Raw genomic sequence first — 14,540 nt, 5'->3', positions numbered from 1 at the left:
TTTAATGTTCACCATCAGTCCTTATGTCATTGTATGTCTAATTTTGGATTCCTAAAGCCTGTTCTCTAGTAGATTTCTAGGAAGGCCTTGTGGGAACTATGCTCCCTAAGTTCTGGAATGTTGAAAACAGTTCAGCTGTGGGTCTTAATGCTTGAAGTTAGTGAGGGATACAAAATCCTTGGCTCAAATTTTCTTTCTGTGGGTATCTAAATATATATTTCTATTGTTTTATGCAAGTACTACTGATGAGCAAAGTCTGATGACAATCTTATTTTCTTTATAAGAGAATAAGCCATTTGATCTTTTTGACTAGATGCCCAATTAATTTTACTAGAGTATATCTTGATGTTGGTTTTTCTGGGTCAGTATTCTTAGGTACATGATTTGCCCTTTCATTATGTGGTTTCAGATGTTTTTATTTTTATATCAGAAAAGTTTTCTCCAATTGTTGTTATATTGGTTTAATTTCCTTTATTTTTCTTCTTCAGGACTCATTATATGTATGTTGGATCTTCTTTAGCTATCTTCGATATTTGCCATTTTCTTTCTAATTTTTTGCCTTTTTCATTTGTTTTAATTAAAAAATTGTCCTTTTTATGTTCTCTTTCATTTACACAGCAGTTCTGTTGTGTTTATTAACTCTTTGTTTCTTCTAGTTTAATTCTTCTTTTTTGAATTGATTTTTCCTTTTCTTTTTTATTGTCTCCTGAGTTTTATCACCTAAGCTATGGGTAGATAATTTTAGGGGTTTTAATTCTAATTTATGTTGTTCTTTTGTATTGTGAATAATTTTTAAAAGTCTTTTCAGCTTGTTTTGAAATAGTAGGTTATAGTGTTTACCTATTTTGTTGGCAAGTCTTTGTGGTGTGTTTTCATTATGTTCAGAGATTTAGCCTGTTCTTTTTTTTTTTTTTTTAATGTAACTTTGTATCAGATTTCACGTCTATCATTTTCTTTTACTCATTTTTATGTGAAGTTAGTTAGCCTTTCTAAATACACAGAGATCTTCTCCAGTTTCTGTGTAATGTTTGAAAGTATGTCACCTTGCTATATAAGATCTCCTCACTCCTTTCTCCTTCCCCACTTTATCTGGACTTTCGCTTTTCTTTTTTTTCTGTTGCCTCTCGTCTCTTCAGTTTGGATCCCGTTCCCAGCAGTTTCTCCTTGGTGTGGCTTTGTTCTGGAGGAGAGCTTTGACTGATTAGTTTTGAGAATTGTAGTGACTGGATGCCCTTAAGAGTTTATTGTGAACCCTTTCAATCACATGCTATTGTAGTGAGCAAAACCCATTCCTTTTTATTCACTTTTCTCATTTTCGCCTGCTCTGCTTCATAGAGAGTCCCTGTTGGCTATTTTGCAGTTATTCTGTTCTGTGGACTGGTAAAACGCCCTGTTACTGTCCTCTGCTTTTTCCTGCACAGATGATACTACCCACATAGATCTTGTAACTATTGGTGGCTTGTCCCCACCTTGTATTTTGGGATTTTGTACATGAGGTTTTGATTTTGCTGTCTAATTGCTCTAATTTATGAGATTTAAAATGTAAGCTGCTGTCTTCCCAGAATTTCCACAAAATTTTTCGTAATAAAAAGTTGTGAACCACTACCCACTAGACCGTACTGGCTTCTGCTCTCAAGGTTAATGTGATTGCATTAAATGTGAACGAAACTATAGTTAAAAATTAACTATATGTTATTCTTATATTGTTAATAACTACTAGATTGGTGTCTAATTAAGAGCCTTTCTGTACCATCTACAGCTAGGTTGTTATAAAAACTGAATATCTTATGTCTTTGGTGACCTCTTGAATGCATTAGCTAGGAAAAAGATATGGAAGAAATTTCTCATATGTAAAATATTAAAAATAATTATCGGGAGTTCCCTGGTGGTCTAGTGGTTAGGATTCAGCAGTTTCACTGCTGTGGCCCAGGTTTAGTCCCTTGTCAGGGAACTGAGATCCCACGAGCCATGTGGCAATGACACTGCTGGATTTTTAAAAATATATATGTAACAGCTTTACTGAGATGTAACTCGCATACCTTACAATTCATTCAATTAAAGTATACCATTCAGTGGGTTCACAGAGTTGTACAACCATTACAGCAATTAGTTTTAGAACATTTTCTTCATCACAGAAAGAAACCTTGTATTCACTAGCAATGACTCCTCATTTCTCCCCAATTCTATCCTTCCCTCCCCAGTAACCCTTGGCAACAACTGATCTTTCTGTCTCTGTAGATTTGCCTACTCTATACATTTCATATAAATGGAATCATACAATATGTGGTCTTTTGTGACTGGCTTTTTTCACTTAGCATGTTTTCAAGGTTGATCCATGTTGTAGCATATATCAATACTTCATTTTTTAAATTGTCAAATAATATTCCATTATATGGACATATCACATTTTATTTATCCATTCATCAGTTGATGGACATTTCAGTTGTTTCAACTTTTTTCTATTATGAGCAATACTCTTATGAACATTTGTGGACCAGTTTTTGTATACATGTATGTTTTCATTTCTCTTGGGTATACACCCAGGGATAGGATTGTTGGGTCAAATAGTAACTATATGTTTAATCTTTTAAAGAACTACCAGATGATTTTTCAAAGTGGACATATCATTTTACATTACCACCAGCAATGTATAAGGGTTCCCATTGTTCAATATCCTTGCCAACACCTGTGATTGTCCATCTTGTTGATGATAGTCATCCTAGTGGATGTAAAGTGGTATCTCATTGTAGTTTTAATTTTCATTTGCCTAGTGGCTATTGTTGTGCAACTTTTCATGTACTTATTAATCACTTGTATATTTTGGAGAATGTCTATTCAGATCCTTTACCCATTTTTAATTGAGTTTTTGGTCCTTTTATTATTGAATTGTAAGAATCCTTTATATATTCTAGATATATGTCTCTTTCAGATATATGATTTTGTAAATATTTTTTCATATTCTGTGGCTTGTCTTTTTACTTTATTGATGATATTCTTCGAGGGGCAGAAGTTTTCAATTTTGATAAGGTCCAGTTTCTCTGTATTTTCTTTTGCCACTTTACTTAATTTGTCAACTCTAAGAATTTTGGACTAAATCAAAGTCACAAAGATTTACTCCTATAGTTTCTTCTAAGAGTTTTATAGTTTTAGCTCTTACATATAGGTGTGTGATCTATTTTGAGCTAATTTTTGTGTATGGTGTGAAGAAGGGGTCCAGATTCATTGTTTTTCATATAGCTGTCCAGTTGTGCCAGCACCATTTGATGACCCACAAAATCTGATACGTAGTATGTTCATTTTTCTTCAATTCTGTTTTCTTGTTTCTATTATGATTGTTTCTTTGATACATGAGTTTTTCTAGACTCTTCTCCTTTCCAACCCATTTGTGATCTAGTTACATTTTTATAATTGATTTCTCACTTAAATGCATTTTGCTCAGAGATTGTAGTATATTGTAATACTGATTCTTTGAGATTTGAAGAGGATAATATTATGGTCTAGTTATAATGTAGTCAATTTTCATTCCTTGTGTGCCTGTAAAGAATGAATATTCACGTTTGTTGGATATAATTACTTTATGTTTCTTAGATCAAACTTGATAAATTAGAAGTTTATGTCATTTGTATCCTTAGTGATTATTTAATCGACCCAGTGTCAGTTGTGGATTAAAGATGTGTTAAAAGTCTTTTACTGTCAAGGTGGGTTTCTCTGTTTTTTCCTTTTAGTTCTGTTGATTTTTTTTTTCAATGTTTAGTTTTAACTCATTATGGGAAGTTTCAAGCATACCCGAAAGGAGAGGGAATAGTTTAGTCAATCCCTACCACCCTCCCATCTTTAATCGTTATGAATACATGGCCATTCTTATTTCATATATTCTCTCTACCCCTCTTCTGTGCCTCTCCAGTATTTTATAGGAGATCCTAGACATATACTGTTGCTTTATAGACTCAGTTTAGATTTACTCACACATTACCACAGTGTTTGCTCCACAATATTTGAACCTCATGATGCCCATTCCCTTTTACATCTCAGCCTGTCTGCAAGCATTTTCCTTTTGTTCAAAATATGTATTTTAAGTATCTTCTAGTGAAATCTTAGTGGTAAATATTCTCAGTTTTTGTTTGTTTGAAAATGTTTTTATTTTAATCTTATGTAATTTCCAGAAAATTAGTGCAGAACTCAAGTTGACAGTTATTCTCCCTAAGTATTTTGAAGATATTACTCACTTAGCTGCCATTGTTGCTGCTGAGAAATAAATAGGAAGTCTAATTTCTGTTTCTTTTTAGGTAATCTCATTGGCTACTTTAAGGACTATCTTTTTCTTTGGTATTCTGCAGTTTCACCATGATGTGACAAATAAAAGTATGTCATAAGTTATTGGATGATAGTAGTTTTGAGTTACTACCATTAAACTTCTTAATATTCTACTTCTAAATGGTGATCAGTAGTCTGTCAACAGCTAAGTACATAAGGGAATGCTTGCTATTTATTTTAAAAGACCCTATGGTGTATCTTCCTGAAATACACAATTTGTCAGCTTTATAACTTTTTTCTCAAGACCATGTGTGTGTACCTTGATGTAAACAGAGATAGTATGCTTTCTGTATCTTTCCACAGCACTATTGGAAATAATTATGAAAAATGGAAGCACTGCTGGAAATAGCCCTCATTGCCGAAAACCGTCAGGTAGTGGTGATCAAAGCAAGCCTAAGTGCACAAAGGACAGCTCCTCTGGTAGTGGTGAAAGCGGAAAAGGCTACACCAAAGACCAAGTAGATGGAGTTCTCAGGTAGGAATAAGTAACTTATATGTCAATTATAACTGATACTAATGTAAGTTTAGTGTCATAACACCTAAAAAATGGGTTTGAATTATAATTCAGTAGAAGAACAGACATTGAGAAATTGAACTCTGGGTGTCTTATGCTTTATATTCTTTATAAAATCAGTCTGTAAATTACCAATTCTGTGGAAGTTTCCATCTTTTAAAGTAACTATAAGCCACAAAGCTACTTACAGAAAGAAATTTTTTGAGGCAAATTGTTTCGATTTTTGACACAATACAGTGTTTAGATAACAATATTGAAAGAGGATAAAGAATTGTTTTGTCACATATATATATATATATATATATATATATATATATATATATATATATATATATATAAAGCAGGAGAATTTCATATGAGAAGAAAATTGAGGGCAATTGCAACAGCATTTTCAATTTCCTACTTATATTAATGAAGGATAGGTTTTTTTTTTCTATTTATATTCTTTCTTTAAGGCTATCTTTATATGTATGCAAACACTATAACGTCCTCTCCTTTTAATATTTCTCTTACTCTGATCATTCTGTCTCAGTGTTTTAGTTTTACTTCATGATACACGTCTACTTAAAGCAGAAGAATTAGGTAGAATTGGAAAATTATGAACTGGGTTTTGGAGATTGACTTTATTAATTTTATAATTAAGAAAAGATTTTCTGGAAAGAAAATGAACTTCTGAGTATGAAACACTGGAGAAAATACTGTTATAGTTTCCTGCTATAGCTTAAGGAAACTGTATTGATGTTGTACTGAAATTGCTGTCTAGGGAAACTAAAGTATAAGGATGAAGGACTCTGAACACTGATTAATCGGATAATCCAACATAGAGAGTGAATAGTACAGTGAACTAGCTTAAGTGAAAAGTAGGTAAAGCTAGTTTTCTTTCTCTTTTGCCCTTTATCTATTTCTCTTTTAATCTTATTTTCTTTTTTTTTCACCCTTTTTCCCCCATTCTTATTTTTAGTTAATTCTTTTTTACCCACCATAATTTGGAATTGAAGTTATTTTTAAATCAAGTGTCAATGTATTTATATTTTGCTTTTCTTCATATATATTCAGATGCTAAAGCTTGAATGTAACATTTTATCTGTGTGACCACAATAAGAAACAAAGACTCCCTAATCATGGTAAAGGGTATTTGGTTAGCCTGAATGGTAGTGAAGTACTTTGAGAATTATAAATAATCTTGCTAACGACTTTTATAACTGTAGTATTGTGTCAGAGGTGGCTGAATAAGTGAGATAAGTGAATAAATGAGAGACTTGCTTTTGAATTTCTTTAAGAAAAACCTTTAATTAAACAGTGTGCTGAAATGTGTTTCAGGAAACCACATCTCTCCAAAAACAAATTTTATTTTCTTGTAGAAATTACTTTTTACTGGGAGAACTTATTCTCAGTAAAAGACCTAAATAGAGTGAATTGTGTGAAAGATGAAAGATGATTGTGGGTGCAGATCCCCTTTGTATATGGCCAGAATTGGGCAGATGGAAATAAAATGTTGAGGGAGTTCCTGTCTTTTGGGTCTGTATTCTCTATGAAACTGGAGATGAAGTTATCCTCTGAGAGAAGAAAAGAGATGAGATTGAAAGCCTGAGAAGAGTGGTAAAGGTATGGAATATTTGCAGAGGGGAAAGGCAGATGGAATGGCAGGATTGCTGGCTAGCACCGTGGACCCAGCCAAGTTTGAGACTGAATTTTTGTGGAGTACAAGTATTAGCTTAGTAGTGTACCTGTATTAGAGATTGTTTCTCTTATCAATAATTTTAGCATACCTTTTTTAAATTAAATAAATGAAGTTTTTTTCCTTTGGGGATAAATATGATCAGAACATTCTTTAATAGAACCCCTAAGTTATTCAAAGTATTTCACTTGGTACCTTATACTGTATAAGAGTTGCTTAGCTAATCATGTAACACTCATTATATTAGCCTTCTGTAAGTGTCGCTTTAGTGAGGTAACAGATCACCAGCAAACACTTACATGCTGTATGTTTTTGTTTTTGTTTTACCTATACACAGGGGATTTTTCTGAAGAAAGCCATGTTATCTTGTTGGTTAGCACGATTATGCAAACAAGTTGCTCAGTGACAATTTGGCTCAATGGGAGAAGCCATGCAATAATACTGCATCCATTGCATAAGTAAGAGCTAGCTTACAGTAAGACTGAAGAAAAAGTGTGTAACTTTGTAAAAACTCATATTCTGTGAAACTAAGCACTATTTGTTGTCTTTGCGTTGAAATATATTGAAAAATTACAGAGCAAAAGGTGTCCTGGATCTAATTTAAAGAGACTTTTAATATCTCATGGAAAAAAAGCCCATCTTTTATTTTAAAAATTTACAAGATCAGTGAGAAAGCATTAACTGGCCATCATTATATTTATCAATTAGGAACACTTCTGTATAACTGTTAAAATTATTTGAATTATGGGGATTTCATTAGGATTGGATTTAGCTGTAGTTCTTTAAATGAAAACAAAATAAACCATTTTGCTAAATTTATAAAATAAATAAACCTTTGTCTCAGGAATAAGGAATTATTTTCCTAAACAGCAATTAAATTTGAAGTTTATTTAAAACTCATCTATAATATATGAAAAAAAGAATAGAAAGAGACCCCTCCTTCCACGGCCAGAATGCTTTCTCACACATAAAGGAAGACATAAAAGTTGAGCCATGCATGCATCTCCGCTGTTGAGCTCCCAGACATATCTTTCTGGCCTTTTTGCACGATATTTTCTTCCAGGGCAGGTTATAGATTACCTCTTTTTTATTTTCTTTTTTTTTTTCTTCCTTCCTTCCTTCCTTCCTTCCTTCCTTCCTTTCTTTCTTTTCTTTCCTTCTTTCTCTCTTTCCTCCCTCTCTCCCTCCCTCCCTCCCTTCCTTCCTTCCTTCCTTCTTTTTTTAGTCTTTGGTGAGGATGGTGAAGAAGGTTTGAATCTTTCAGTAAGGAGCAAACTATAAAAAAATGTGACAAATGCAGTTAGTTGGTGAAAAGGAGTATAATGAACAATATATAGATTAAAATTAATTTGTGAATGGTAATTTCTCATTTAGGTGTGAAAAATTAAGTAAATGAGTATATTTGTAGCATTACTTGAGATATGTAGTCTACAGCTTGTCCATTGGTGATGTTGACTTTATACCTCTCTGCTAGCTTCTCAAAGAATTTCTTCTCTAATATATGATGAAAAATTCAGTGCAAGGAAGATATGGTAGAGCTAGATACGGCTAAGAGTTAGTAAAATAATTGTTTTTCCTACCTTTTTTCTCTTTGTGACAGTACTTAGCTTTATGACCCATCTCTAGAGGACTGTGAATTCCAACCTAATTTCCCTATACTATCCAGCAGCCCTCTCCTAGGCTGCCTTTTTCTATTGCCTAGCCTTTTGTGCTCAGGAAATAATCAACAACATAATTTTATAGGATTAATCTGGTCATAAGGAAACATCTTATGCATTCAAAGCAAGTAGTAATGACTTTAGGATTGTTCAGTGTTTTGTTTATCACTGCCTTTTGTCTTTTGCGTTCAGATAGTGTCTGTCATATTTTTAGCTCTGGTCCTTGTCCCACAGTCTTCTATTCCAAATTGATTTTTTGGTGCCAACTATATTTTTCTTACAGCACATTATCTTTGGTCCAAAAATGACTTTTAGATCTTCACCATTTCTGCCCTCAAATTGTACTAGTCATCCATCCATTCAACACATATGGTGAACAAGACACAATCCCTGCCTTCAGGGGGCCTAATAGTCTGGAAAAGTAGTCAAACATGTAAACTGATAGCTGTGGTACATTTAAGATAATTGCTGGGATAGGGCTAAGTTCAGAGAGCTTTAGGAGAATATAAGAGGGTCACCAAACTTAGTCTTGAGGAATCTGAGTTCTTGAGAAAAGGAAGAGCTCAGCTGAGGTCTGAAGACGTTGTAGAAACTAACTAAACAAGAAGAGAGGCAGAGAAGGCATGTTTGGGGCACCAAAACCAACAGAGAATCTGTTTAAACACTGATTAGAAGAGCAAATAGAAGGAAGTGGATGGTTGGTCTGGAGTCTGAACGGGCTCCTTTTCTTCTTTATTCTGATTCTGAGACAGCAGGATTTTCAAGTCAGACAAACTGAGGATTGAATCTTCACTTGTGAGGCCTTTCCTAATCGCCCTATTTAAAATAGCAGGCCTCTCTTTCCATTCACTATTTCCCTTTGCCACTTCATTTTTCTCTAAATATATATCACCATATGATGTCATATGATGTACTTCGTATTTTACTTCTATATTTGTTAATTGCTTGTCTCTCTCCCAATTTTAAATTTAATGTGAGGAGGGATTTTTTGACTGCTTTATTTACCACTGTAGTGTCTGAAACAGCATCTAGCAGAAAGTGGATATTCAGTAAATTTTTGTTGAAGAAATAAATTTTGGTTTCTATCTGTTACTTTGTTATATGACTTTCGGCAATTTACATAACCACTCGAAGCCTTGATTTCCTCATTGGTTAAATAGGAATAATATCTACCTAATGAGGAGTAAATGAGATAATTTGTGTAAAATAATCAGCATAATAAGATTCTACAATTCTTTACGTGAAATTTTTGTGGACCAGATGTAGTTTGGAACTCGGGGTCTTCATATTTTCGAAAAGTACTAAGGAGCATATGTTATAGATTACATAATGTCTTAGCAGGGTCTGGTAAGCAGCCCTAACCTAATAGTGCCATTTCTGCAGCAAAAGGTACAAATATCACACTTGAATGTGATAAATGAAGACTCTATAGCAGCTTCACATCAGTTCAGTTTTGCCTTTGAAATTTTCCCTCTGAAAGTTTCCAAGTCAGGTTTTTGCAGTCAAGTTAGTTATAGAATAACTTCCATTTTTCAGAACTTTATGGATATTGGAACATGGATATGGGGTTGTGGATATGTGCCTGACACACAGTAGGTGTTCTGTACATGTCGTTCTTCCGTTTTTTTCTATCACATAGTTTCTTAACATATCTAGGAGAATGAGTCTCTGCAAAGGCAGTGATAGTTCTCTGTTTTGTTCTGTAATAGATCTCAAGCGCCCTGGGACTTAGTTGGTGCTCAATAAATATTATTGACTAAATAAAGGAAATGTCATGTTTATGAAATAAAATTGACTTGTGTTCATATTTATTGTGTCTAAAGTAGAAAAATCTAATTTTAATTATTATTACTCTGAAGAAGACTGCCTAACAGATTTTTGTTATTATTAAAAAATTCTATAATCTTTTCAGTGTGTTCTTTTTTTCCCCTTGTTCATATAACAAATGATGAATGCTTTCATTATGAAAGGAGAGCTAAGGTTCATTTATTCCATAAATATTTACTGAGAACCCATCATGTACCAAGCACTGTGATGGCTAATAGGTTTAGTAGCAAAATAAGATCAATCTTGTCTCTTTTCTCTGAAAATTTCAAGTCAGCCTTTGCAGTTCTTTAGCTGTCAGGGAACAGTTGTGCCTCAGATCCTTTTACTTCTTACTACTTCTGTCATCAAGCTGCTCATACATGGAACACATTTAAAGTTATATAGTACTCAACAAAAAATATTTAAAATGTAGCTGTATTTTAGTGAAGGAAAATTTTTAGGTCATGGGAGAATGTTAGCATACAAAAGGATTAGTATTCTCTGCTCCATTCAGAGTATTTCTTTTCCTAACATACTTCAAAGACTCTGGGCTTAAACACTGCATATTTAGCGTTATAAACATGTAAGTAATCTTTAAGAGTATGTTCATCATAATGAAAATCAGATGTAACAAATATTTTTGAGTCCCATGATGTATTTTATTATGAGATTTTATCTTTCATAGAGACTGACACAAATGAATTCTCTTTAGCATTGCCTAGCTGAATTAACTTGCCTGGACATTGAAGCCATAGGGTACTGTAATTGTCTACATGCACTGAACTGTTGCTTTGATATTTGGTTAGGTTTACATTATGCAACAATAAAACTCTTGGAATGCAATGCACATTAATCTTTAGCTGTGACATACTTGCGAGGAGTTTTGGAATTTATTTACGCACTTAAGAGTACTATAAAATTGTTCTTACTCTCTCGTTTTAGTTGCAGTGTGTGCTCTGTCCCTCATCCACGTTTGTTGTGAGCTTTGCTTTACTTCTCTGTAGTTGTGATAAATTGCACCAAGGACATTCTTATGGTCAATTCTTAGATTGGGAGAAGTTGGGAAAATGGTCTGTGATTGAAAAAGAGAATGGAGCAATAACCCTTAACGGATAAACTATAACTTGATATCGAGAAAACAGTCCACAGACAGTTCTTTATACTATTCTAATAAATAAAAAAAATAGAGGTATTACTTGAAGCTCTTCCTTGAAGTTTACTTACAATGTAACACATTCTCTTGTTCACAGCATAAACAAATGTAAAAATTACTATGAAGTACTTGGAGTTACCAAAGATGCTGGTGATGAAGATTTGAAAAAAGCTTATAGAAAGCTTGCTTTGAAGTTTCATCCAGACAAAAACCATGCACCTGGAGCAACAGATGCTTTTAAAAGTAAAGTAAACCTTTTAAAGCAATATTCTAAGCCCTTTTCAGAATCCACTTTACAGTGTTTTAGAATATTAAATTCTGCCTTTAGACTGGTGCATTTAGAAGCCAGCATAAGCAAGCCTCCTCAAAATCCTTTAAAACTTCACTATTAACTTGTTATACCAAGAGCCAAACAAATGCTGTTTGGCTTCACAAAAGCAACATGTCAGTTTTGGCAAAGTTCTAAGTAACTTTTCTAGATACCCATGCACGCCTTCTAGTTTACTACGTACAAGTAGTGTGATGATTATGCATGAGCTTCTAGCATGTTACCAGCTGGTTCTAAAAGAACTAAAAGCAATATTTTTTTTATGAGTTTTTAAGATATTAGAGACTGTCTAGAATTGGGAAATTACTTGGAGTCACTATTTGTCCAGTATTCTTCTATTTCTGTTAACTCGGGCCAATTTTTGCATTTTTCATATGTAGTTCAAACTACTGTGATTTTTTTTTCAAGAATGTTTCTTTTCTCTTGGCTAATATTTTCTTCATTTTCTTTCTTATTATTTCAGTTTTTTTGCCAATTTATTAAATAAGTGTGAGAGAACTGATTTTATAATTCATGTTTATTACAATTTATTCATAATAGTTTACTTCTGATTCATAGGAAAATGCTTAAATTTGTGATTATTTGTTCTTGTGAATTTGACATTCATAAAGCCAATGTATGATGTTTACAGTGAAATGCTGGGGTCTTGGAATAACAGGAAGGAGATAATCATTTTAAATTTTCCTAAAAGATAGACGACTCAATTGTCATTCATAAAAATACTGTTAAAATTGTTTGCAATACAGTTTTATTTCTTAAAAGAAGTTGGCAAGCAAAATACATTTGGGGATTATTAATATTTTCCAGTAAAAGCAGCTGCCAAAGTGGTGCTGGTGAAAGTAGACTATCTCTGTGACAGTGAGAGCCTTCTCTGTCTCCTTAGATTAAAATTGGCGTGTTGAAAGCATAGGAAAAGCTGCTTTACTCAAAACACTAACTTTAGCACATATTTCCCCCCAAAGTTAAAAACCTTTTTTTCACTTTCTGAATTAAAATCGTTTAATTTAAAATTTTTTGTGTTTTTAAGATGTCTAAACACATTGGCAGTGAGTTATTTGCATGTTTGTGATCTGTTAGATGATTTCAGTATTAATTCTTCATTAATGTTAACGACATTTAACTGCTTCTTTCTCCCATTTCTGTATTGAAGTCATGTTAGCATTGTTGGTCTTAGAATAACAGTAAGTGGACCTACCAATATTTTTACAGCCTGTGTTGTGTTTTGAAGAGGTGAGCGACATATATGTCACCCCACACAGACACTTAGAGGAGTTTAACAAAGGTGATTGTTCTTTGGTGTGGTACATTTCAGAGTCTAATACTACACTTTGCAAAACTAGAAACTTAATATTTATCAACATGCTGGGCGGTGATTCATCTCTAGAGGAAAGGCGCACATTATTCAATACATAGGGGGTTATTTGTAAATCAGAATGCCAATTTATTAACTCCAAAGAAGATCATAATAGGGTGGTGGTTGATGAACCCATATTTCATTGAGTGGAAACTACATAGAAAACCAAGATTGTTGGGACTTCCCTGGCAGTCCAGTGGTTAAGACTCCACGCTTCCACTGCAGGGGGCACGGGTTCGATCCCTAGTCTGTGAATTCCACGTGCCACGTGGCATGGCTAAAAAAACTAAAGAAAAGAAAACCCAGATTGTAAGCCAGAGATGCTTGGTGAGCAAAGGTAGTTAATTAGAAGATATTACTGCTAGTGTGTCAGCACACAGAAATGGCAGGTTTCATTCATTCAACACATAGGACCTTTTCATTACCTTCTGAATCGTCTTATTTTATTTTTAACCATTTGATCTAAACTTCTGTGTTTGGGATACCAAGCTGTTTATTCTAAGTAAAGACTATAGTTTTTTGTTTATATGAGAGGTAAGTATAGATTTATTGCTCTGTAATTGCCAAAATACTTTTTACAGAAGATGGAAACCACTTGTTTTTTATATCTTTCAAGAATAGTAAAAGAGGAGATAATTGGTTAAGGAATTAAATTAGATAGAAGAGATATTTTCATTTGTGTGTTTTGTAAAACTTTAAAAATAAAAGATTACTATCAAAGAGAGTAGACTAAGTGAACTCTTAACTTCATGTAGCTCTTTGTTCTTTAGTTATGTTTGTGAGTTTCTCAAAGCAGGGAATATTTTATTTACATCTAGACAGTGACTTGCATAGTATATATAAACATACCTTAAAAAAAATATTTGAATCAAATGGATCCCTTTTCTTCTGTCTGATGTGGATATCTTCAAAACATGCCCAGTCTACCTTGACCTTCAAAGACTCCCAAGTATTTCAGAGACTATTTGAATAGTACATGTGCCTGTTTACATATACGTGAATATAATGACAAGGGCATTGATTAGCTGTTTATATGTTTGCTTGATAAATAATAATGGATCAGATGCTACTGCCTATGTTAGGTTTGGTAGTTCAATATTCTTAACATCTAGAGTGAATCTATAAGAACAGAGAAATCAGTTCTACCCTATGGGCTAATTCTGAGAGAAATACAGTAAGAAAATATGAGATATCGTCTTACTCAAAGAATTTGTAATTTATGAAGAGGAGACAAGACTCACACAGAACATTTGGAATAATAGTAATACCTAACATTTGACAAGCATTTTATAGTTTTTCATTCCTATTTTTAAAAATTTAATGCTTATTAACAATCTTCTGAAATAGATGGGAACCAGTGTCATTCTTTCACAAATAAGAAAACTGAGGCTCAGAGAGATTAACTGATTTACCCAGGATCTGCCAGAAGACTGAATGTAATTAAATTCAAAACATAGAATAAAGATGTCTGAAGAAAAGTCAGAAAGATAAAGTAGAATCATAATCAGAGTAATTGGAGAAGCCACCATATAATGGTGAGAATTAAGAGTTTACTCAAGGTGTGTATGATTTCTAGGGTTAGTGAAGAGAGAAGATGGCAGAAACTTGGATATGAGAATGAGGGAAGTGATTTAAAAGTCAGTGATGACTTCCACTTTCAGGAAGATGGAAGAGTTATACTTTTCCCTGTTCCTCACACTAAAGTGCAACTGGATATCAGTTATAAAGTAAAACA

General features: G+C 33.3%; 1 protein-coding gene across 3 annotated transcripts in view; it reads left to right on the top strand.

Annotated features, from left to right (window-relative positions):
• DNAJB14 (DnaJ heat shock protein family (Hsp40) member B14) overlaps positions 1 to 14,540 on the top strand; it is a 44,167-nt gene that overhangs the window by 11,239 nt on the left and 18,388 nt on the right. The window contains exons 2-3 of one of the 3 annotated variants that reach the window (XM_068542067.1): positions 4,618 to 4,789; positions 11,221 to 11,366. In XM_068542067.1, the coding sequence (XP_068398168.1) occupies positions 4,618 to 4,789; positions 11,221 to 11,366 (318 nt within the window). Of the gene's footprint in view, positions 1 to 4,617; positions 4,790 to 6,875; positions 6,965 to 11,220; positions 11,367 to 14,540 lie in introns of those variants that run through there. The other 2 variants (XM_068542066.1, XM_068542068.1) reach the window with 2 other exon arrangements.

This window comes from Eschrichtius robustus, chromosome 4 (genome assembly GCF_028021215.1).
Source record: "Eschrichtius robustus isolate mEscRob2 chromosome 4, mEscRob2.pri, whole genome shotgun sequence".
NCBI lineage: Eukaryota > Metazoa > Chordata > Mammalia > Artiodactyla > Eschrichtiidae > Eschrichtius > Eschrichtius robustus.
Note: the sequence above shows the minus strand (reverse complement) of the source record. Positions and strands in the feature narration are given on the sequence as shown.